The following is a 25,707-nucleotide window of genomic DNA, read 5'->3' on the forward strand; positions in this document are numbered from 1 at the left end:
TCAGCGCACACTCCGCTGCAGAGTGAAATTCTCATTCTGGAAACATCCCCCAGGCTGTGGCTAAGCCATGTCTCTGCAGGAGTGCTAGTTCTGCAAGGTTGGCAGAAGTGCTTGTGCGAAGTTTGGAAGGTAAGAGACGAGGTACTGGCAGAACTGAAGCTGTGAGGACGGGTCGTGAGTCATGCTTGGGTAGCTCAGATGGTAGAGCACTTGCCCGCAAAACACAAAGGTCCCGAGTTCGAGTCTCGGTCTGGCACACAGTTTTAATCTGCCAGGAAGTTTCATATCAGTGCACACTCCGCTGCAGAATGAAAATTTCATTATGTGCTTGTTTGCATTTTATGCAGGTAGTTGGCACCTAAAGCAGAATAAGCTAATTTTCACTTCACTAAAGCTTATGAAAGTGTAAACTGGCACAAATACAAACACTGTATTTAGCAAGAATTAGAATTATTTTGTATTCATTAATTCATTACAAACCAGGTCTAGTTACATTTCTGCTCATATAAGCACTCTACATTAACAGTAACACTACTGTAATGCATCCATAGAAATTAGTCTCTTAAAACAATAAAATTTTTGTATTCATGCTTAGATTATAATCTGGGAATGCATAAAAACTTTCAATTTATTTAACCAACACTTATAATGACAAACAAAATCATCTCCACGACAGTAAAACACACAGGATTCTTACAAATGAGGCCACATTAATGAATCAGTTCAAAATATTCAAAAATCCATAATTATGCACTTGTTTACTAAGCAAAAATCAAATCAAATGTTCATAAATTAGTATACATCACTAACCTTCAAACAAAATGTGAGGCACAGGACACATGGCTGGGTGTCATCTTTCTGTGGCACAAACATACATTACAGATTTTCACAAATGAAAATCTACCTAGAATATGACTCATTGGTGAATTACTTGTTTAGAATCAAATGTTTCACATTGACTGATGCATAATAGGCTCATCCAGACATTTCCATGCCTTATGTTCTTCAGTCATGTGCGTCAATGGCTAACACTGTATATTTTTAATGTCATTGAACCATTTCCATTAGTTCATCATCTATTTTTTTTAATCTCTTGGAATCCAGTAGAAACCTTCCCTTATCCATCTGACATCCTCTTACCTATGCACATATCATGTCCACCTACATTTCATTTTCATTATTGTATGTTTCCTGATTGATTTTTTTCCCTCTCCAAGCAAATCCCATCTTGCATCTCTCAGTTCATACACCTACATCTACACTCTGCAAACCGCTGTGAGGTGCATGGCAGAGGGTACATGCCATTGTACCAGTGAGTAGGGTTTCATCCTCTTCCATTCATGTACGGAGCACAGGAAGAACGATTGTTGAATGCCTTGGTGCGTGCAATAATTATTCTAATCTTATCCTCATGATCCCTGCGTGAGTGTTACATACGGGTTGTAGTATATCCCTGGCGTAATCATTTAAAGCCAATTCTTGAAACTGTTGTAATAGACTTTCTCAGGATAGTTTATGTCTGTCTTCAAGAGTCTGCCATTTCACTTCCTTCAGGATCTTTGTGACACTCTCCTGTGGATTAAACAAACCTGTGACAATATGTGCTGCTCTTTTCTGTATATGTTCAATATCTCCTGTTAGTCATTTCCAGTACAGGTCCCACACACTTGAACAATATTCTAGGATGATTTACAAGAGGGATTTGTAAGCAATTTCTTTTGTAGACTGATTGCATTTCTCCAGCATTCTACCAATAAACTGAAGTCTACATCCTGCTTTACCCATGACTGAACCTATGTGTTCTTGATTGGCTTACTTCAGTTTCTGAATCAATTTCACTTTAAAGTCTGTGACTCACAGCCATAATAATACACAACCATTGTAAAAATCTTTTCAAATCATTTGGCGAAATAGTATTAGAAATTCTATTTAATCTATCAAAAGCTCTCCAGGACAGTTTTATTCTTTTATTTATTTGCCTACCCATCTAGTTTTTATCCCCAATTGCCCCAAATAAAAACTGTGTCAAAGGTTCTATGACTTTATTGTCAGTTTCTACAATTTTCTTTTTGGCATGTTTAATCTGTTATTTGAGTCCCATCATAATTGATTTAATGTTCTTTCAAATTTGTGCTGTTATGTTCCTAAGTATGCTAACAACCAATTATGACTATATTACTCACAAAGATAATTTGGTATCACGTTTAAATTTTTCTATATATGGGGTATATTTAAAAAATGTAAGCTTATATATTATATCATCATTACAATGACCCAAAGTGAAACAATTACTATAAGTGTTCAAACTATAAATGACCTGCCTCCAAACACCCCTGAGCATGATGCCTATATATTCCAAGTGACATCTTCCGAAGTAGCTGCAGGGATTGCTTGACAAATGATTTTAATTTCATGGTGCAGTTCTGCTAAGATATGTGGCTTACTGATGTACATTATTTTCTTGAGGGTACCCCACAAGTAAAAATCAAGTGGAGTTAAATGTGCAGGTTACTCAAGGGGACCACTTCATCCAAGTTAATGACACACTCAGTGCACTGTTATCCACATAGGCATGCATATCCCTACAAAATCAGGGTGGAACAACATCTTGTTGGAAGAAAATAGTTTCGTAACCAAACGAAGCACAAATGAATGGTAAAATTAATGAGTCCAGCATCTCCAGCTAGCTGCTGCTTGTACCTTTGGGGAAAAAAAGGAACCAGTCAGTCTCCTTGATCATATTCCACACCAGACACTAAGTTCCACAGCATTGATTACTCACTCAACATAAACATGTTGATTTCATGGGGTCCAGTACACACAGTTATTCCTGTTTACTGTGCCATTTACTTTTACATCTAGCTCATCAGACCACACCGCTTTGGAAACAAAATTAGCATCTTATTCAGCCTGCACCAGGAGCCATCACTAAACTCTGTGTCTTCTATCTTGTTTATCCTCATTCAATGTGGTTAACAATTGTGGGATGTAACTTTCCATTTTACTCTGTGCAAAACATGACTTACCTGTGCCCTACTCATGCCTGTTTAATGTGGACATTTTTGTGTTGATTTCTGTGGTAAGTGACTGAATGCATCTAACACCTGAGCATAAGACTCTTCACCTATTGTTGTGCGTGGCCAGCCTGGTTTTCCCTTATGCTTATCCATAATTCTTTCACCAGTTTCAAACTTATTGTGAAGACACTTGATGCGCACACTTGTTGGTGGTTCAGTTCCACATTCCTGCCTCCATTGCCATTGCCCTTCACTGATATCCTTGAAGTTACAATACCAATTCTTAATGCTTTTTTGCTGTTCAGATGTCAATCATGTTTGTGTCATGGCTTCACTTTGTACATCAACAGCAGTAAATCACAGCACTGCTGCCATCTGTTGCTCAACCACTGTACTAAACACTCAGTCCATACCCACTGTGATTTGGAAGTATATAGGTTGTTTAGTCAGTTTTAAAATGTGTACATATTTTTTGATCTATCCTCTAATTAGGAGAAATGCAGCTACTTTGAAAACCACTTCTGCTCTCCCTCTAACACTACTCACAGCTGCTATTTTTATCTTCTATTTCATCTTGTCAAGTTCTTCTTGTGAGATCTGTACTAAGGCACCAATGAAAGTTTGGGTCTCTGTTGTCACAATGAGAAATTGGTCTATCACAGATGAACTTTTTAAAGTTATTAGGAGAGTATTAGAATTCGTTAATATTCTGCAACATCATACATTAAAAATTAAAGTTGCAGTTAAAATGATAATTGTATAGAAAGATAGCTATACATCTTCAGCAGATGGAATGAGAGCATGGCATATTCTTACATTTATGCCTCGCCGTTTTTTCTGTGTAGTTATAATAGCTTGGTACTCATATTTGCATTTCATTTTTTTATGTTAGTTCACAATCGTTCCAATGGCTCTGAGCATTATAGGACTTAACTTCTAAGGTCATAAGTCCCCTAGAACTTAGAACTACTTAAACCTAACTAACCTAAGGACATCACACACATTCATGCCCGAGGCAGGATTCGAACCTGCAACCGAAGCGGTCGCGCGGTTCCAGACTGCAGCACCTAGAACCGCTCGGCCACCCCGGCCGGCCATTAGTTCACAATGCACCACATTTATGACTATGTTAAGGCTGCTCCTTGACAAAGTAGTAGTCAGCAGGTATATACCCCAAACAGTACATTTGATTTCCTCTGACCTTTCGTAGGCAGGGTAGTATTTGCATGTCTCTATCTTCCTCTGACCTGAGAACTTGCCCATCCACATAGTTTTAGGGGAACATGATATGCTGAAATTTGACATTTTTTATATTCACTTAAGAGTGACAGGAAACAATCTTGCTCCAAGTAGAGATTGAATGCTGAACCTTTCAGGTTGTTGTCTGTCACTTGGATCTGAAACCACGCATCCGACCACTATGTACAAACACCATGCTATACTATGAGCATCCAGAAAGATTTTTTGTGATGACATTATTTTTTTTTCTCTCATTTTATTCTACGTAAGAGGTAGCTCCAGACATGGAGGGCTAGGATTCATCATCATCTTTCCTGTAATGTAAAAATAGTGTGGTCAAATGTAAAATGTAAACATTATGTTGTATTGTTGGCTAGGTCTCGCACAGTTGAGCAATATTCTAGAACTGGTCGCACGAGTCATTTGTAAGCAGTCTCCTTTGGTGACTGATTGCAGTTCCCCAGTACTCTACCAATAAACCAAAGTCTACCACCTGCTTTACATATGAGCTGAACATTTGTGATCATTCCATTTCATATTTCATATACCTACAAAGTGGTACACCCAGGTATTTGTGTGAGTTAGTCAGTTTCAACAGTGGCTAATTGACATTATGGTCATAGGATACTACATTTTTTTCATTTTGGTGAAGTGAAAATTTTACATTTCTGAACATTTAGAGCAAGCTGCCAATCTCTGCACAACTTTGAAATCTTATCAAGATCTGACTGAATATTTATGCTGCTTCTTTCCGACTGTACTTCATTATAGATAACTGTGTCATCTGCAAAAAGCCTGATTTTACTATTAATATTGTCTACAAGATCATTAATATGCAACATGAACAGCAAGGACCCCCAACACACTTCCATGGGACACAACTAAAGTTACTTCTACATCTGATGATGACTCTCCATCCAAGACAACGTGCTGTGTCCTCCCTGCCAAAAAGTCCTCAACCCAGTCACAAATTTTATTTGATACCCTGTATGATCGTACTTTTGATGACAAGTGTAGGTGCAGTACTGAGTCAAATGCTTTTTGGAAATCAAGAAACACTGCATCTACATGGTTACTTTGATCCAAAGCTTTCAGTATGTCATATGAGAAAAGTGTGAGTTTCAAATTATCAATGTTTTCAAAATCCATGCTGGGTGGCATTGAGGAGGTCATTCTGTTCAAGATATCTCATTGTGTTTAAGATCTTAATGTGTTCTAAAATTCTACAACAAATCAATGTCAGGGATACTGGACGCTAGTTTTGTGGATCACTTCACTACCCTTCTTCTAGACGGGTGGGACCTGTGCCTTTTTTCAAGAACTGGGTACAACTTTTTGGTCAAGGGATCTGCTATAGATAATAGTTAGAAGGGGAGCTAACACAGCCACAAGTTCAGTAAAGAGTATGACAGGGATTCCATCAGGCCCTGGAGCTTTGTTCAATTTTAACTATTTCAACTGTCTCTCAACAGCACTGACACTAATACTCATTTCATTCATCTTTTCAGTAGTATGAAGATTAAATTAGGGCAATTCTCCTAGGTCTTCTTTTGTAAAGGAACATTTGAAAATTAATTTAAGCTTTTCATCTTTTGCTTTGCTACCATCAATTTCAGTACCAGTAGTATTTGCTAGGAACTTGTCACTAACTTTGGTGCCACTGATAGCCTTTACATATGACAAGAATTTCTTTGGGTTCTTTGAAAGATCACTTGACACTATTCTGCTATAGTAGTGATTGAAGGAAACACACATTGCTCTCTTGACAGCCAAACACATTTCATTCAGCATCTCTCTATCTGTAACCTTACACTTTGTTTTACACCTATTATGTAGCAATCTCTGTTTCTTTATAGTGATTGTGTGCCATGGAGGTTACTGTAAGGAAAACACATTAAGTTGCAGACAATCACAATGAAAAGAAAATCATGTAAAGCTTTCAGCCACTGCTTTCATCAGTAAAAGAGGGACACACACCACTCATATACACAAGCAAGCACACTTCATGCACACATAACTACCAATTCCAGCATATCAGGCTGGAATGCAACTATCACAAGGGATGCAAGCAGCAATCTGGATGGGACAGGGAAGGAATAATTCAGTAAGTATGTATGGGAAGAGAGATGTCTGGTGGATTGTGCAGGGACTAGAACTCCAATTGGTGCAGCGTTAGGAGGATGTGGGGCAGGGACCTGGAGAAAAAAGGAGCAAAAAAGGAGAGAAGCTGGGATAGATTAGCAGATGCATTGACAGAGGGCAGCAATTAATCAGGGTGGAAGATGAGAATGGCAAGGATATGATAGGCCAGAGGAGATGAAACTGTTGGGTGAAGGGTGTGAGGATAGTATGTTACCGTAGGCTGAGGCCAGGATAGTTATGGTAGCAGAGAATGTGTTCTAAGGATAACTCCCATCTGCACAGTTCAGAAAATGTGGTGGTGGAGGGAAGGATCCAGACAGTAAAGCAGCCATCGAAATCAAGTGTGTTATGTTCAGCTGCCACACGATGGTCTACTTTGCTCCTGACCATGGTTTGCCAGTGGCCATTCATCCAGATGAACAATTGGTTGGTAGTCCTACCAATATAAAAAGCTTTGCAATGGTTGCAGCAGAGCTGGTAAATAAGATGACTATTTTCACAGGTGGCCCTGTCCCTGAAGGAGTCGAATAAACCTGCAACAGGACTGGAAAAGGAAGTGCTGGGTGAGTGGATTGGACAGGTTCTGCATCTGTGTATTTCACAAATATATGACCCTTGTGTCCAATCCACTCACCCAGCACTTCCTTTTCCAGTCCTGTTGCAGGTTTATTCGACTCCTTCAGGGACAGGGCCACCTGTGAAAATAGTCATCTTATTTACCAGCTCTGCTGCAACCATTGCAAAGCTTTTTATATTGGTAGGACTACCAACCAATTGTTCATCTGGATGAATGGTTCAGAGTGGCAAAGGGATGGACTAGGATGTTGTGGAGGATGGGTGGGTGATGGAGCACCACTTTAGGAGGGATGGGAAGTATCTCGGGTAGGATGTCCTCATTTCAGGGCATGATGATAGATAATCAAAGGCATGGGGAATGACTGGTCCAGTTGTTCCAGTCCAAGGAAGTACTAGTTGATGAAGGGGACAGTCCTCCGTGACTGGTTCTTGGGGGTGGTGGGAGGATTGGGGTGTGAGTGGAAATGGCCCACCAGATTTGTTTGTGGACTAGGTCTGGGGATTAGTGCCTGTCAGTGAAGGCCTTGGTGAGACCCTCAACAAACTGACCAAGGGAGTTTTTGTCACTGCAGATACATCATCCCTCAAGTGGCCAGGCTGTGTGGAAGGGAATTTTTTTGTGTGAAAGCGATGACAGCAGTCAAAATGCAGGTACTGTTGGTGGACAGAGGTGCAGATGGCGCCATCTAGAGCAGGAGGTCAACACCTAGGAAAGTGGCATGATGGGTTCAGGAGGATCACGTGAAACAGATGGAAGAGAAGGTGTTGAATTTGTGAAAGAATGAAGATAGGGCATCTTCATTCTGAGTCCAGATCATAAAGATATCATCAGTGAACCTGAACCAGACTAGGGGTTTGGTGTTTTGGGAGGCTGGGAAGGTCTCCTCTAGATGGCCCATAAAAATGTTGGTATAGGAGGGCGCAATGCAGATGCCCGTGGCTATGCTGCGGATTTGTTTACATATCTTCCCTTCAAAGGCTAAAGTTATTAAGATGCATGAAGAATGAGGTAGAGGATTTAGTCTGAAGGGCATTGGGAAAGCTAATTCAATAGTGGCAAGACCATGGGCATGAGAGAGGTGGCATCAACAGTGATGAGTAAGGACAAGGAGGTAAAAGAATAGGGATGGTGGAGAGTTTGGGAAGGAAATGTTTGGAAACTTTGTTGCGGGAGGCTAGATTACAGGCAATTGGTTGGAAATATTGGTCAGTGTGGGTCAAAATTCGTTCAGTGGGGGCACAATAACCATCCACAATGTTGTGTCCAGGACTATTGAGTTTGTGGATTTTGGGGAGCATGTGGATGGTGAGTATGTAGGGTGTCACAGGGGTGAGGAGGGAAATGGATTCAGGAGAGGTGTTCTGGGAAGGACCTAAGGCTTTAAGCAGGGATTGCAGGCTGTGTTGAACTTCTGGGATGGGATTACTCTTGCAGAGTAGGTGGAGGAGTCAGATAATTGGCAGAGGCCTTCTGCCAAGTAGTCGCTGTGTTTTATGACAACAGTGGTGGAACCTTTTTCTGCAGATAGTATGATAGGTCAGGATTCGTTTTCAGATTGTGTATGGCTGTTCGTTCTTCTATTGAAAGGTTGGTGTTCTGAAGAAGGGACCTGGGGAAGGATGATGAGACTAACCTGGAGGTAAGGAATTCTTGGCAGGTAACTAGTGTGTGGTTGGGTGGGAGGGTGGGAGGATCATGGTTGGGTGGGAGTATGAACTGTAAGAGGCAGATTTCAGTGTTGGAATTAGGGTGGTTTTGGTTGGAGGGATTGACAGCAAAGAAGTGCTTCCATTGCAGGGATTGGGAGAAGGAGAGTAGGTCTTTGACAAATCCAGCACGGTTTAATTTGGGTGTAGGATTAAAGGTGAGGCCTTTGTATAGAATAGAAACTTCTGTGGAGCTGAGAGTTTTGGTGGAAAGATTAACAACGGTGTTATGGGAATGTTTTGGCTCTGGATTTGGTGGAGAGCTTGCAGAAAGTTTTGGGGGATATGGCGCATCGAAAAGGTCACGTAGGCAGGATTTAGCTGCTGTGAGGGGTGGATGAGGAGGAACTGAATGGGTACAACAGGGATTGGATAGTGGTGCCCGAGGCAGCAGTAAGATGTCAGCAGGCTGGATAACTTATGGAGGTGGTATCTGGAATTCTCCTACAGGTGCTGGAGAGCAAGGGATTCAGTTTCAGAGATGTGATGTACAGAGTAGGGATTGCAGAGTAGTAGTATGTTGCAGAGGGACTAGAGGTGGTTCTGGGATGCCTGTGCCATGGAGATGTGTTTTCCGTTTGGGAGGGAGGGGAATTCCATGGTTTGGGAAGCATTTGAGAAATAGGATGTGGGGCTCGGTTTTAGCCACAGAAAGGGATACATTTCCGAACTGGCGCAGAAAGATGGACAAGGGGTTCATTGTGGCAGGAATGGTGTAAAAGGTATGGGAACTTCGCAGAAATGGGCAAGATAGGTGTTGAGGGTTCAGAGAGTACCTATAATCGACAAGCCGCGTAAAAATGCGTAAAAAATATGGAAAGAAACGCAGAAACACGCACAGATACGCAAAAATACGCACAGATGCGTAAAAATAGGGACAAATCCGCAAAAATACGTGAAACCCCGTGAAACAAGATGAAAAAACACTCAAATACGTTAAAACATAGAGAAACATCGTAGAAAAGGAACGATGAGGTGTGTGTGTGTGTGTGTGTGTGTGTGTGTGTGTGTGTGTGTGTGTTGCGATAAGCAAAGAGACAGGGAGGGGAAATGGGTTAGCTAGGATCAAAAGTCTATGTTGCACAGGCAGGTGTGGAAAACAAAACTCTACAGTAAGTCCAGATGGTATCAGTAGCTTTCATCAGTAAAAGACACACACACACACACACACACACACACACACACACACAAGCAAGTGAACCTCATGCACACATGACCATCAACTCCAACACCTAAGGCCGGAATGCAGCTATCACTTGGGATGCAAGCAGCAATCTGGACAGGATGAGGAAGGGGAATGGATAGTAGTGTATGGGTAGGGAGACAAATAAACGCTGTCTGGTGGAGAGTGCCAACAGGCACAGCATCAGGATGATCTGGGACAGGGAGGAGGCGAAAAAAGGAGCAAAAAAGGACAGGAGCGGGGAAAGACAAGCAGTTATGTTGGCAGAGAGTGGCAAATAAACAGGGTGGGATATGAGAATGGGGAGGAGATGGTAGGTCAGAGGGGGTGGAAACTCGTGGGTGAAGGGAGTGGGGACAGTATGTTATCATAGATTGAGGCCAGGATAATTACAGGAACAGTGAATGTGTTGTAAGGATAACTCCCATCTGCACAGTTCAGAGGAGCTGGTGGTGGGGAAAAGGATCCAAATGGCTTAGATAACGAAGAAGCCATTGAAATCGAGTGTGTTATGTTCAGCTGCCATGCTGTGGTCTACTTTGTTCTTGACCACGGTTTGCCAGTGGTTATTCATCCTGGTGAACAGCTGGTTGGTAGACTTACCAATATAAAAAGCTGTGCAAAGGTTGCAGCAGACCTGGTAAATGACATGGCTGTTTTCACAGGTGGTCCTACCCCTAAAGGAGTAGGATAAACCTGTGACAGGACTGGAACAGGAAATGCTGAGTGGGTGGATTTGGGCGTGTTTTGCACCTGTGTCTTTCACAGGTATATGATCCTTGTGGCAAGCAGTTTGGGTTTCAGAGTGGCATAGGGATGGACTAGGATATTGTGGAGGATGGGTGGGTTGGCTGGGTGGAAGAGGACAATATGAAGCATATGAGAGAGGTGGTGTTAAGGTTGTGAAGGAATGGAGATTGGATGTCTTGGCCCTGATCTCCAGATCAGGAAGATATCGTCAATGAACCTGAATCAGGCTAAGGCTTGGTGTTTGGGAGTCTAGATAGGTCTTTTTTACATAGCCCATAAAAAGGTTGGTATAGGAGGGTCCAAGCAGCTGCCCATGTCTGTACTGCAGATTTGTTTGTATACCTTCCCTTCAAAGGTGAAGTAGTTGTGGGTTAGGAAAAGTTAATAATGTGTATGAGGAATGAGATAGTGGGTCTGGAGTGTGAAGGACATTGGGAAAGCTAATGTTTAATAGCAGTAAGACCATGGGCATGAGACAAATGGATAAAGGTGAGATATTCTTGAAGGAGTCTGAAGGACACTGGGAAAGCTAGTGTTCAATAGCAATAAGACCATGGGCATGAGAAAAATGAATTCCAGGGAGATGTTCTGGTAAGGGCCTAAGGCTTTAAGCAAGGACTGGAGGTTGTGTTGGACTTATGGGATGGGATCACTTTGGCAGAGTTTATAGGTGGATGAGTCAGATAACTGCTGGAGGCCTTCTACCATGTAGTCAGTGTGATTCATGACAGGGGTGGAACCTTTAACTGCAAGTAGTATGAATAGGTCAGGATTTGGTTTGAGGTTGTGTATGGCTATTCTATCTTCTACTGAAACACTGGTATTCTGAAGAAGGGATGTGGGGAAGGATGGCGAGGAATTCCTGGAAGGTGACCAATGGGTGGATAGGTAGTAGTTGGCAGGGGAGGATCATGGTTGGTTGGTGGCATGAACTGGAAGAGGCAGGTTTCAATGTGGTCTTGGTTGGAAGGACTGATGGAAAAGAAGTGCTTCCTTTGCAGTGAGTGGTAGAAGGAGAGTAGGTCTTTGACAAATCCAGATATGGCTGTAAGGCTAAAGGTGAGGCATTTGGATAGGACTTAAACTTCTGTGGAGCTGAGGGTTTTGGTGGGAAGGTTTAACAACAATGTTATGGGAATGTTTTGGTTCTCGATTTTGTGGAGTCAGCCAAACATATTTCATTCAAAATCTCTCTCTCTATCAACCTATGCTTTGTTTTACACCTGCTATGCAGAATTCTCTAATTCACTATTTCTTTAGAAGTTTAACAAGCCTACCTCTGAGATGAGCACCTCCACACAGAGTGCAATGGCTACCTCAGCTATAAGGGATGTTGACTTCAATGACTCACTTTAGACATTTACAGAATACAAAAGTTTTTTCTACTTAGTGTAATCTAAGGTGGGCTTTTAACCTGAACTTTGTTGTGTTTTGTTTTTCAGTAACTATGTAATTTAATTGATATAATATTTTACCATCTTGAACATATTATCCATTTCTGCAACAGTTTTGTCAAAAAAAGAGAAATATAATTATGCCACAAATATTACCTGTCTAAATACTTGGTGGCTTAGTATGCAATAACGTATGTAATTTGTCAGTTACATTAACCATTAATCCATGAAATTTTGGGTGAACAACTGGATGTCAATAACTTGCTGGCACAATATTTCACTGCATAGTCTTCTGACCATTTCCAAGTATATATGGCAAGTACATTGAACTCCCCTGTTTATAAACAAACAGTCACATGCAAAGTGTGTGCAGTTGTCACTGAAAATCACGATCCTAGTTTATAAGGGTCTCAGACAGTGCATAATAACTTAGATAATTTTTCTGATACATGAATCATCATTCTATGAAATTTAGGCCTGAGGCACTTATTATTTGGGACAGTAGTTTCCAGTTTGATAACACATGGAATCCTGTCATTGAAAACTTTGTGCCCTGCATAGCCAGTGTTGCTCTGCAATTTTACTGTGTGAAGACAGTCAATCAATGAGCGAGTTTTCACTGTGGAGGACACTCACAGCAGCACACAGACATGAAGCAGATGCACATGTGCTCTAGCAATGCATGCAGAGTGACAACTGTGTGCACCGAACATGTGCCAATCAGCTTTGTATAGGAAAGCACAGTGTATCTTTCCCAGTATACACATGAAAATGATGTGGCAGCAAGTCATTGACATCCAGCAGTTCACCAAGTATTTCATGGAACAATCTCTACACCGGGAAATTTTTAAATTTCACACATTAATCACTAAATCAAACAATGGGAAATCTAAGACAGAATAATGACAATATTATGAAAAGGATAGTTGCTACTCCCCATATATCTGAGATGCTGAATCGCAGATGGGCACTACAAAAAGACTGTCAAACAAAGCTTTCCGCCAAACAGATCTTCATCAGAATAGACAACACACACACATATACTCTTGCAAATGCAACTCACACACACATGACTAGACTCTGGTCACCAATTCAAACATAATCCATGCACACAGCCACAGTCTCTGGCTGCCATTGCTCTTTGACATAATGCAATATCATATGAAGCTCATTATCTTTTGTACTTCTCATGTTACAGATCAACAGCAAAGAAAAGTCTCACATCCCATAGGTTGAGGGAATCAACAAAAGAGAGAATCACACGCACTGTATCAGCAAAGCGAGATTTAGCTGAAGTCAAACACAATACCAGCAGAGCAACCACAGACAAGTTGCCTGGTAAGTGCAGATCATTTATTTGAATTTTTCAATGCCATACTGCTAGTATGTGAAATTCAACTAGATAATGTTGTGTTGATGTTAGCAACAGTGTACAGGTCTCCACTAGGAGATTGGGAGCTATTCATAAAAAAGTTTGACTCCCTATTACGCTGTCTGTCAGACAAAAAGAAGAGGTTATTAATCTTTGGTGATTTAAATGTTAACATTCTAAGCAATTCTGATAGGAAAAGTGAACTAAAAGTGTTGTTAACAACATATAACTTAGAATCAGTAATCAATTACCCTACACGTATAGCTCAGGACAGTAGTACTCTAATAGATAATGTATTTGTACAGCAAGAGGATGAAGAACAAACACATGCTTTCCCTGTGGTAAATGGAGTATCTGACCATGATGCACAACCGATTAACTTACAAAACCTAACAGGGTGTACACTTCAGAAACCATTAAGTAAAAGTGTGAGTGTGCTCAACCCAGTATATATAGATCACTTCAGTGAAAGTTTAGGAAATGTAAACTGGGAAGATGTATATAAGGAGACAAATGCCAATAATAAATGCAGCGTATTTCTTGATAATTTACATCTCTTTTTGAACACTGTTTTCCAAAGAAAATTACTAAATGTAAAACAACAAACTTTTCAAGGAAACCATGGATTACTACAGTTATTAAAGTGTCTTCAGAAAGAAAAAGAAAACTGTATGAGACAGCAAGAACTAGTAAAGATCCAGAAGTAGTTTTACACTGTAAAAATTACTGTAACATACTGAGAAAAGTTGTAAGGAAATCAAGAAATATGTATGTCAGAGAAGAAATTAACAACTCCAGCAATAAAATAAAATCAGTATGGAATGTTGTTATAAGGGAGACAGGAAAAGTAACCACTGGGGTATGTACAGGGTGTTTCAAAAATGACCAGTATATTTGAAACGGCAATAAAAACTAAACGAGCAGTGATAGAAATACACCGTTTGTTGCAATATGCTTAGGACAACAGTACATTTTCAGGCAGACAAACTTTCGAAATTACAGCAGTTACAATTTTCAACAACAGATGGCGCTGCGGTCTGGGAAACTCTATAGTACGATATTTTCCACATATCCACCATGCGTAGCAATAATATGGCGTAGTCTCTGAATGAAATTACCCGAAACCTTTGACAACGTGTCTGGCGGAATGGCTTCACATGCAGATGAGATGTACTGCTTCAGCTGTTCAATTGTTTCTGGATTCTGGCGGTACACCTGGTCTTTCAAGTGTCCCCACAGAAAGAAGTCACAGGGGTTCATGTCTGGCGAATAGGGAGGCCAATCCACGCCGCCTCCTGTATGTTTCGGATAGCCCAAAGCAATCACACGATCATCGAAATATTCATTCAGGAAATTAAAGACATCGGCCGTGCGATGTGGCCGGGCACCATCTTGCATAAACCACGAGGTGTTCGCAGTGTCGTCTAAGGCAGTTTGCACCGCCACAAATTCACAAAGAATGTCCAGATAGCGTGATGCAGTGATCGTTTCGGATCTGAAAAATGGGCCAATGATTCCTTTGGAAGAAATGGCGGCCCAGACCAGTACTTTTTGAGGATGCAGGGACGATGGGACTGCAACATGGGGCTTTTCGGTTCCCCATATGCGCCAGTTCTGTTTATTGACGAAGCCGTCCAGGTAAAAATAAGCTTCGTCAGTAAACCAAATGCTGCCCACATGCATATCGCCGTCATCAGTCCTGTGCACTATATCGTTAGCGAATGTCTCTCGTGCAGCAATGGTAGCGGCGCTGAGGGGTTGCCGCGTTTGAATTTTGTATGGATAGAGGTGTAAACTCTGGCGCATGAGACGATACGTGGACGTTGGCGTCATTTGGACCGCAGCTGCAACACAGCGAACGGAAACCCGAGGCCGCTGTTGGATCACCTGCTGCACTAGCTGCGCGTTGCCTCTGTGGTTGCCGTACGCGGTCGCCCTACCTTTCCAGCACGTTCGTCCGTCACGTTCCCAGTCCGTTGAAATTTTTCAAACAGATCCTTTATTGTATCGCTTTTCGGTCCTTTGGTTACATTAAACCTCCGTTGAAAACTTCGTCATGTTGCAACAATACTGTGTTCTAGGCGGTGGAATTCCAACACCAGAAAAATCCTCTGTTCTAAGGAATAAACCATGTTGTCTACAGCACACTTGCACGTTGTAAACAGCACACGCTTACAGCAGAAAGACAACGTACAGAATGGCGCACCCACAGACTGCGTTGTCTTCTATATCTTTCACATCACTTGCAGCGCCATCTGTTGTTGAAAATTGGAACTACTGTAATTTCGAAAGTTTGTCCACCTGAAAATGTACTGTTGTCCCAAGCATATTGCAACAAACGGTGTATTTCTATCGCTGCTCGTTTAGTTTTTATTGCCGTTTCAAATATACCGGTCATTTTTGAAACCCCCTGTAGTATTACTGTTAAAGAGAATGAGACCATCTTCACCAACAGTACACAGGTAGCCAATGTATTTAACAATCACTTCTTAAGTGCAAGAGAAAAAATTGGTGAGAATAGTTCAAAAGAAAAAGCCAGGCAGTACATGGAAGAGTCAGTTTTGAAAAATTTTTGTCAGATTAAGTTTCATCTAACAACGTCTTGTGAAATAAGAAAAATCATGAAATCTTGGAAAAATAAATGTTCCGTTGGAGTAGATGGCATCTCTAACAAGTTATTAAAACAATGTGGAGCAATTACAGCTGATGTTTTGAGTCACATATGTAATGCATCACTGACTCAGTGTATTTTTCCAGACAGGTTAAAATATGCTATTGTCAGGCCTCTCTACAAAAAGAGGGAAACCATAGTTGTCAATAATTACCGGCCCGTATCCTTGCTTATAGCATTTTCAAAAATCTTTGAGAGAGTAATGTACTCAAGAGTGGGTAGCCATCTCAACAGTAATGGGATACTTAGTAAATCACAGTGCAGATTTCAAAATTGCTGTTCCACTGAGACAGCAATATGCAATTTCACTGTCCACACAACAGTGTCTTTAAATAGTAAAAAGTCACCAGTAGGAATATTCTGTGACTTATCCAAAGCATTTGAGGGTATGAACCATGACATTATGTTAGAAAAATTACAATTCTATGGTATAAATGGAACAGCATATAAGTGATTTAAGTCATATCTACAGAACAGGAAGCAAAAAGTCTCTTTATATGCTTCAAGTGATTCAAAGGAGTTTGCCACTTCATGTAACTGGGATGAAATTACATTAGGTGTTCCACAAGTTTCGATCATGGGTCCCCTCCTGTTCTTGATATATGTGAATGACCTCCCTTCTTATGTGAAATAAGATGGTGAACTGACATTGTTTGCTGACGATACAAGCATAATTATTAATCCAGTGTAAGGAAGTCCAATAGAAAATTATACAAATAAGGTCTTTGGAAAAGTTATTAATTGGTTTTCTGCAAATGGGCTTGCTCTGAACTTTGAAAAAACACAGTACATCCAATTTTCTGCTGCAAAAAGTATAATTCCTTCAATAAACATAACACATCAAAAGAAGTCAGTAGACATGGTAGAGCATACTAAGTTTTTGGGTGTACATATAGATGAGAATCTTAATTGGAAAATTCATATTTTGGATCTCCTAAAGCGACTAGGTTCAGCAACTTTTGCAATCAGAATAATTGCCAATTTTGAGGATGTAGAAGTTAGTAAGCTAAAGTACTTTGCATACTTCCACTCTCTGATGTCATACGGAATAATATTCTGGGGCAACTCAACACTTAGGCAAAAGGTATTCACTGTTCAAAAGAAAGTAGTTAGAATAATGGCTGAGGTTCATAGTTGCACATCTTGTAGGCATCTGTTTAAAAGGTTAGGAATTCTTACAACTGCTTCACAGTACATTTACGCAGTAATGAAATTTTTTCTCATCATCATGGACCAGTTCAAAATCAACAGCGACATTCATGATTGCAATACCAGAAAAAAGAAAGACCTACACTATCCTTTACTTAACCTATCTTTGGCACAGAAAGGGGTAAAATATGTTGCTATAAAACTTTTTGATAAATTACCAGATGAAATAAAATGTCTGACAGACAGCAGTAATAGTTTCAAATGCAAATTGAAATCATACCTCCTTGACAACTCCTTCTATACCTTAGATGAATTCTTGAATATGTGTAAATAAATCTGGAGATATGATATATGCATTTTGTACCATTTAAAGGAATGAAATATTTAGATATAACACTATAATGTAAACAAAAAAGAAACTTGTTTCCTGTGTGCATTTCTTGTGCATTTGACACGTTCCACATCATAATGGTTTTCCGTGCTATTGATCAATGGAACAAGTAAGTAACTAACCCCTCATAGGCTGTAGTAACCAACTGATTTGTGTCCCCTTGCTGTCACCACAACACAGAGCTCAGTGACTGACATGGGTCTGCAAACATTATCATTAGACCATGGTAAAATGGCAGCATGCATCATGGCCCAATCAATGACAGTTTCTGTTGTATCAAGCTGATGGGCACTTAAGAGAGTGTCTCATAAATCTATGGATCCCACAGGTCAACATGGTTGTGTCAAGGAAGGAGTGGGCTCAGTTACAACCTGTATAGTGTTCAAATGATGGCAGCAGAGCACCATTGTCCAGCTGTGGGGGCCAATGGCAGATGCATGTAATGTGGACATTCTTACATCAGAAAGCATCAATGTAGGTACCACACTTCAACAGGACAATGTAACATTTCACTTCTCTTTGATTACATGTAGGTGGCTTGATGAACACTCCAGAGCATTTGTGACCATGGTTTGATCTGCCAGATTACCTGATCTTAACCAAATCAAATACTTATGGGATGCTGTCAGATGCTTGATGAACCCAACACTAAATACACAAAAGCAATTATGGGTAGCACTGAAAGCCTGATGGATCAATGTCTCTTCAAAACAATTCCAGCATCTCATAAAGTCTATGCCTTGTTGTGTTACTGCACATTTGAGTGCCTGTGGAGGAATGACTCACTATTAACATCATAACCACTACTTTCCGTGACTATTGACGACTCAATGTATATTAAGTTGTGATATTTGCTCAATGTTTACATTGGACGGTAAAGCAGAACTAACATTTATGTAGAAAGAGTGAAAAAGTTATCTAAAAAAAGTAGCTGATCTATGCAATTGTAGATTATCCTGGATTATGAAACTAATGTATAGTTCTTGACACTGTTTACATATAGCTTCAATAAATAATCAGACTGCCTGTTCCTTAAGATTGTGTGATGCACGAAATTCATTAAATGGTTTCATTTTATTTTTAATAAGCCATTCTATACTATCTATCACTTTTTAGCATATTTCATCTGTATTGTTTGTTCAGCCATCATATTTTTAAGAGTTTTGTTCTTAAGTATCCAAGCACTTACTGAATATAGTAAAATTGATAAACATTGCAAATACCTGTTTACTATCTTTTAAAATTTTATTAGTCCTTCATATGCTGCATGAAACAGAAAAAGAATTTCTCATAGAATTTAGATAATGAAACAGGAATATATCATTTAAAAGAAAACTGTAAATACTGTGCTTTTCAACAGTAAACCATTAATAAGCTTGAATGTCTATTGCTTTATTGAAAATTATGGAAAAATACAGTTTTTGAAAATAAAATCATTGAAGTTCAATATCTTATGAAAAGACTGTAGGCACTAATGCTGTTATAATATTTCTTCATGTTTCTTTAGTTTGATTTTTGTGCTCAGGTGTTAACTGCAACTCAATGATTATGAGTTCAAAAAATATAATTGCTACAAGCTCTTTCATTATGCAAGCAGCACAGATGTAAATATGTCAAAACTAAATTTTCTTTAATAGGAAGCAGTCATGGTCTACTGCCATCAAGCAGCAAGAATAAAAATGAACGCTGCATTTCTGAACGTCGGACAGTGGTAGCTGTGATGCCACTGAGGCCATCTCCCTCCAGCAACGTGTATGTACCAGCGAAGCATCACTGTCCCTGCATCTGCTCGTGATATTTCCCACACGTGTGTTAGATAGATAGATCATTGTTATATTGCTATTTCATTTCTGAACTCGCTCCTAATCATATGCAAGTATTTTAGAGTAGCAGTAGAGCAAATTACATTGAACTAAAATATTTTATTGAATTCACAAATTATGTACAAAGCTTCAGACTTTACCCTAACTTACATTTTCTACATGCTTTTCAGTGCAAAAAAGATGAAAATGATTTTCAGTAATTCATTATCTTCAAGACTTGCCTAACAATTCAAATGAAATTGAAATACTTCTACCTTGAGACACAAAATTAATAGACAAGTGCTGTAAATTTTGCAACTTAGATGAAAATATATTGCTAATTAATGGTTACTGCAACACATCATCACACATGTCATCCTGCATAATGTGCAGAGATACAGGGTATTTGTAAATTCGCATCACAAACTTCTAGGACTGTTTCTATTCTATTCAGATGTGTAATGTGTTCATGTCTGCTGAGGGGAAGAGAAAAGTCTCAGTGTTGCTTGTCTTGGTATGCAATAGGTTGGGCAGGATGACATGTACTACTTCTTGTTGGGATATATGCAAAATTTTAATTTATGAGACTCCTGTAGAGATAGAGAAAGATCTGCTGGCCCAAGTTCTGTCCACTGCTCTAGAAATGGAAGAGACACACGTTGGGATGGAGAATGTCTACCAGAACTTGCTTTGTAGGTACAATGTCTGTAACAATGTTAGTGGTTTCCACATCGAGCTACTCATGTAATGCGTCAGTACTGTTCTGTATGTACAGTATGCTGGGTTCCTTTTTGTTTTGGAGTAATATAAACATGTAATGTTTAAATGTTAATACAAAAAATGTGTGTAAGTGATAAATGGATATTTTGTGATGTTTCCTTTCAAATTGTAGCCTAATAAGCATACTGTATCACGTCTATTTCAATTCCTCAAACAAAACTGGATGAGTTAAACATCTGAAATGAAACTATTGTAGAATGGAAATGGTGCATTTCCAGACATGAGTTCCTATTCAAAATATTATGTTCTCACTCCCCTCTACAAGTCCTAGAAGTTTGTAATGGGAATTTCCAAACACATTGTATATATTATTGTGTGACAAAATCATTAAATTTTTAAAGCTCATATCAAAATACAGTTTAAAATTCTGTTGAAGATGTAGGTCTACATTTATCTGCTAATTTCTGTTTCACTCTTTTCTCTTTCAGAATAGTACTGAACAAAATAGCTATGCATAACAAACATTTGGGATAGGTTTCAGTATCCCATTTCCATTTGCTTGTTAGTCAGTGAGGCAATCACAAGTGGTTATTAATTTTCATCTATGTCTATTCAGATTTACAGCACATGCTTTACCTTCTCTTCTGAGTTTTAAATATTCATTATTGCTATTATCAGTAGTCCTGCTTTTCTGGAATATATTGTGTCTTGGGCAGAAGTATCTTGTAACTCTGTTATTTATGTGCATGTTTTGTTATTGAAAACTTTTATATCAACTGTGCATGCACATGTTACTACAACATTTTTTTCCAATTGTCTATCAAAGTTTCTTTGCTGAAAGCTGGCACATAACAATGATCTATACTATATAATACATTTGTTGTAGTTCAATAGCTTTTTTCCTGTAGTTAGAGTTACAAGTAGTTAGTTTTGAGACACTAACCTGGCAACAGACATGCATAAGGACAGACTGAAAAGTTTCTAGCCTGTTAATAATATGAAAAAGTACTTGATTAACTGTACAAATTTTTCCAACAAAAGTAGTAAATGAAACACTCTTAAATTTGTTTTTGGTCTTTCAGTTAGTTTCTTTGTATAAACACCTCAGAATAAGGTCAAATCAATGGGTTAAATGTCAAAACTCCAAGAGTAATAGTTTAACTGTGTGGACAAATTATTCTCCTTTTACAGCCAAGAAAACAAAGGTGCCAAGTTTAGATGAGGTTTACGAAACAATTTTGACAAAAATATCTGCACAATGTGGTAGAGATAGGAGCATTCAGTGAAATGTAATGAACACTAGCACATAATTTTGTTATTTTGAAGCAAGCTATCAAGTGTATCATATTCTGGAAATAAAAGTACTGTGGAAACAAAATAAACGTCCCAATGGAGGAAAGCTAAATACAAACATGGGGGAAAAATTAGAATCAGTAAGAAATATGATGGCTATGTTCATTTCGACTGTTAGATAAGAAATACAACTCGACATGAGAAAGTTTCACCCACTGATATTACAGTGGATAAAAAAGTGAAAAATGCAAATTTAACGTTTGGATTTCATAAGGCCACACTGATCACCAATTCTGGACTCACAAGAGTAGTGTAGTACAAACTGCTCCCCGTATTTCATATGATGTTACTTATTACTTATCCAAATTGGAAACAGAGTGAATGTCTGGGAATACATTTGTAATAGGGCACTGATAATTTCTGTTAGCATTCTGTTTTGATATAGTTAAACAGCTATGCAAGTGTTGTGAGTTCAGATTTGTAAATATGTCTGAGCAAAAATTAGTGTTCAATTCAGATAGGTCTGAAGTTTTTCAGTTTGTCCTCATATTATGTAACTGTGTATACAATTTCTCATTTTGAAAGTATTTTTATTCTGTCATTTATTTCTTTATCTTATTGATTAACTGATGGTTTGAATAATTTCACATATCTGATCTGCTGCGTGTGTGAGTGTTTACAGACACACATTTTTTTCGTGTGTTTGAAGGCTAGTAATACAATGATGCTGTTTAATTTGATGAAAATGATATATGATACGTTTTGCTTCTATTCACACACTGTTGTAGCTTTCAAGCTAATTCATTATCTGTTATTTTTAGTATGCTTCCAGTCACTTTGGAAGTTACAATAAATTTTGCCTACTTCAGTTAAAACATTTCAGTCTTTCTGCACGTTAAAAGATAACCATTGAATATTTATTTCAGTCACTACTTATGAGATTGTAGTGAATCTTAAAACAGTCTTCTCAAGTCTTTGATTGTTTCCATAATCTTAAAGACATACTCCACAACCCTCCTTTTAGCAAAGACTGTGCAGACCAACTTGCAACAGAATAATTGCACTTTTGTTTTATAGATTTATTTGCCATTAAATATTAATACCAAGTAGATATACTCTAATGTAGTCACTGCTACATTTCCAAAATTAGATTATTTTCCAGTAGTATCCAATTATCTTGAACTTGAAGGTCACAATTCAGCAGCTTGCTGTTGTTAACACCTTGATAATAACATATACTAGTAGCAATAAGAATTTATTCACAGTCATCTTCAAGTGTGAATTAAAGTTCTCTTAGTAGGTTATTTAAGGTACCAGACCTAGTATCCATTAATATTCAAGGTCATTATCACATATTCGTGCAAGAGCACTTGATTCTAGGATAAAATCAAAAAATAAAAAGTGCAGGATGGAATGACAATATGGAAAGGATAGATCGCTAATCAGCACATGGAGGAGGTGTTGAGTTGTAGATAGTCACAATAAAAAGAATACTAGAATATTTAAGCTTTTGGATAGCCCTTCCTCAGAAGCAGAACTCTCCCACATTCACATGACAACTTACACACATATGGCTACTGCCTATGGGCTCTAAGACTGCTGGTTAAATTGCATCAGTGAAAAAGGCTTGCTGTAGGCCTTGAGCTGCACAGAATATTATGATAACAATACAAAGTCAGTAACGGACAATAAGGAGGGATACTGCTTTGAGTGGGTGAGTGAATGAGTTTCTCAGTACCAGAACTACATACTGGTTATAAAGCTGTACAGAAGATACTTTTAAGTAATAAAATTTTGTTGTTTTAAACTGTACATAAAACCTGTCTTCTTCACATCATTTTGTATAATTTCCCAATACTATACTAACAGATCTTTCTCTCTGTTTTGCAGGAAAAAGATAAAAACTACTTCTAGTCGCACAGAAGGAACTCAAGTCAAACCAGTGAAATGATGGGTTGAAGGAAGTCTCATCAGAACATACTCAAAGATCTCTGTAAATTTGTGAAAGTGCAAAGACTTCATGGACAAGACATTTGATAAATAATGTTACAGTTCTGAAGGTTTATAATATTCAGATTAGATTTTTGTACTCTGGTCAGTGTAATAGCTGATGAATTCTTATGATGTTTTGCATAGATACGTGATTAAGTGTTATCACTTCCTTTTCCAGAAAACCAAAAAAGACAAAAAAAGTGAACTGGGTTCTTTTGTAGGGTACTTATTTTATGCCTTGCTACAATGTTTCATTCACTGATGAAAGAGTTCCTATTAATGAACATTTATGGGCTTTCAAACTATTACAAAATTAAGATAAGTTATGATTAACTGATGAAAGCTCCACTGTTGTTTGTGTAACATGCTAATTCCCATTCCTTGTACGTCTAGCTCCAGCAAAGCTTGACAGGCATTGTCATTTTCCATGATAGTTCATTACTGTGCTATGTAGCTCTTTGGGCAAAATAGAGTTATGTGTTAGCTGTTCCTCCATACACCTGCACTTTATTTTATTCTTAACCATTTGTTCTAACATATTATTCTCATTGTTATTTATCTTGCAGACAGTGTCTTCAGACAAGGTTTCAAGAAATTTCTACTAACATCTACTCAAGTATGTTCTAAGTCTCATAGTGGTTAAATAGTAAATAATGAAATAATGACAATACCTGATGAGTTTTCAATAAACTCACAAGACAATATGAAATTGTAAGGAAGCAGTTATGTAAATACAGTGGCACAAATAATTCAAAAATACTTAAATGATTTGGTTGCATTTCATATGGACACTACCAACAATGTTTGTAGAAAATGCAACAAAAACAAATTTAGGAACTTTATCATTGCTTTAGTAATGGAATGGATATTTGACAATATTAGTAACTGTTATTCACATTAACAGATCTCATATTTTTACAGTTTTCTACCATATGTATGTTCATCTACAAGGATACTTGTGTTATATCATAGATATCAATAAGTTATTTTATTGAATTTTATATCATATCTATTTTGATGGCAGACTTTTAATCCCAGGGCTTCTTCTATGCCTCACTGCATTTTGTTCATGTGTTGGAATTAACAGTGTATATTACTACAATTAACAAAACAGTTTTCACTCTCTGCAATTTAATGAAGACAGGTATAATTTTGCTAAACACACAAATTCCCACAAATTGTCAGGATCAGTCAACTAGTGCATATATTGCTCACAATACAGTTTTGCTGGAGCTTGGCCTAGCTACATTGTGTCCTGAATTCAGTTATAAACATCTGTACAATTTAAAGGAATTTAGAAAATGTAGAATTTAGTTGTCAACATTGTTATTAATCATTTATGTTTGTGCATCTTTATATGAATTCATATAAATAATTTATCTTACTTAAAATGTGTTTTTTTTCTAATTTTCCCAACTACAGTTAACACAGACACAAAATGTGTTGTTTTTTAAATACTACTTGGCTGTTGCCCTATAGCAGATCCAGGAAATTCTCCTCCAGTGTTCAACACACTAAAGATATGGTGCTCATAACAGCAGCTCACATAAAACTCCAGACACATATGCAAACAAATAATTATCCGGCACATTTGTAGTGGCTTGCACTTCCATTTTTGGTAGAATTTATCTACAGTTTCATTTCTGAATCTGAAGAAATCATGTTGCCTCATTTTTGTCATCATAAAAAACACTTAGCCAATGGCCTTGCAGCAGTGATCTCTCCGGTTCCACCGGCCGAAGTGGTCGTGCGGTTCTAGGCGCTGCAGTCTGGAACCGCGAGACCGCTACGGTCACAGGTTCGAATCCTGCCTCAGGCATGGATGTTTGTGATGTCCTTAGGTTAGTTAGGTTTAACTAGTTTTACGTTCTAGGGGACTAATGATCTGAGAAGTTGAGTCCCATAGCGCTCAGAGCCATTTGAACTCCGGTTCCCATCAGGCGTAGCTGTGAAAGGGAGAGAATTAAAAAAAGGCTGTGGGTGCATTGGTAGAGTGCTGTGTAGTGCTGGAATGGGAACAGGGAAAGGGCTAGATGAGTAAGGACAATGACCCACAAAGTCATTGAAATGAAGAATGTCGTGATGGGTGGCATGCCCTGCAACAGGGTGGTTCACTTGTTTCTTGACCACAGTTAAGTAGGGGGATGACAGATGTGACTAGATTAGGTGCAGTTAGTACATGCAAACTGGAATAGAGAGGAGAAGAAGTGGGGGGTGTGGAGGGGTTGGTAGGATGAGATACAAGTTTTCTTGGCACAGGAAGGTATGGGAAATAACACACAAAAATACGCAAGAGTGATACATGAAGA

At 38.7% G+C, this 25,707-nt stretch overlaps 1 protein-coding gene across 1 annotated transcript in view; it reads left to right on the plus strand.

Annotated features, from left to right (window-relative positions):
• The window catches only part of LOC124718985, a 1,052,919-nt gene extending 1,028,139 nt beyond the window's left edge, over positions 1–24,780 (plus strand). Inside the window, exons 10-12 of the mRNA XM_047244688.1 lie at positions 13,207–13,346; positions 19,229–19,343; positions 23,297–24,780. Coding sequence (XP_047100644.1) covers positions 13,207–13,346; positions 19,229–19,343; positions 23,297–23,357 — 316 coding nt within the window. The 3' untranslated portion in view covers positions 23,358–24,780. The remainder of the gene's footprint in view (positions 1–13,206; positions 13,347–19,228; positions 19,344–23,296) is intronic.
• Positions 24,781–25,707: the final 927 nt, after the last annotated feature.

Source organism: Schistocerca piceifrons, chromosome 1, assembly GCF_021461385.2.
Source record: "Schistocerca piceifrons isolate TAMUIC-IGC-003096 chromosome 1, iqSchPice1.1, whole genome shotgun sequence".
In the NCBI taxonomy this organism is placed as follows: Eukaryota; Metazoa; Arthropoda; class Insecta; order Orthoptera; family Acrididae; genus Schistocerca; species Schistocerca piceifrons.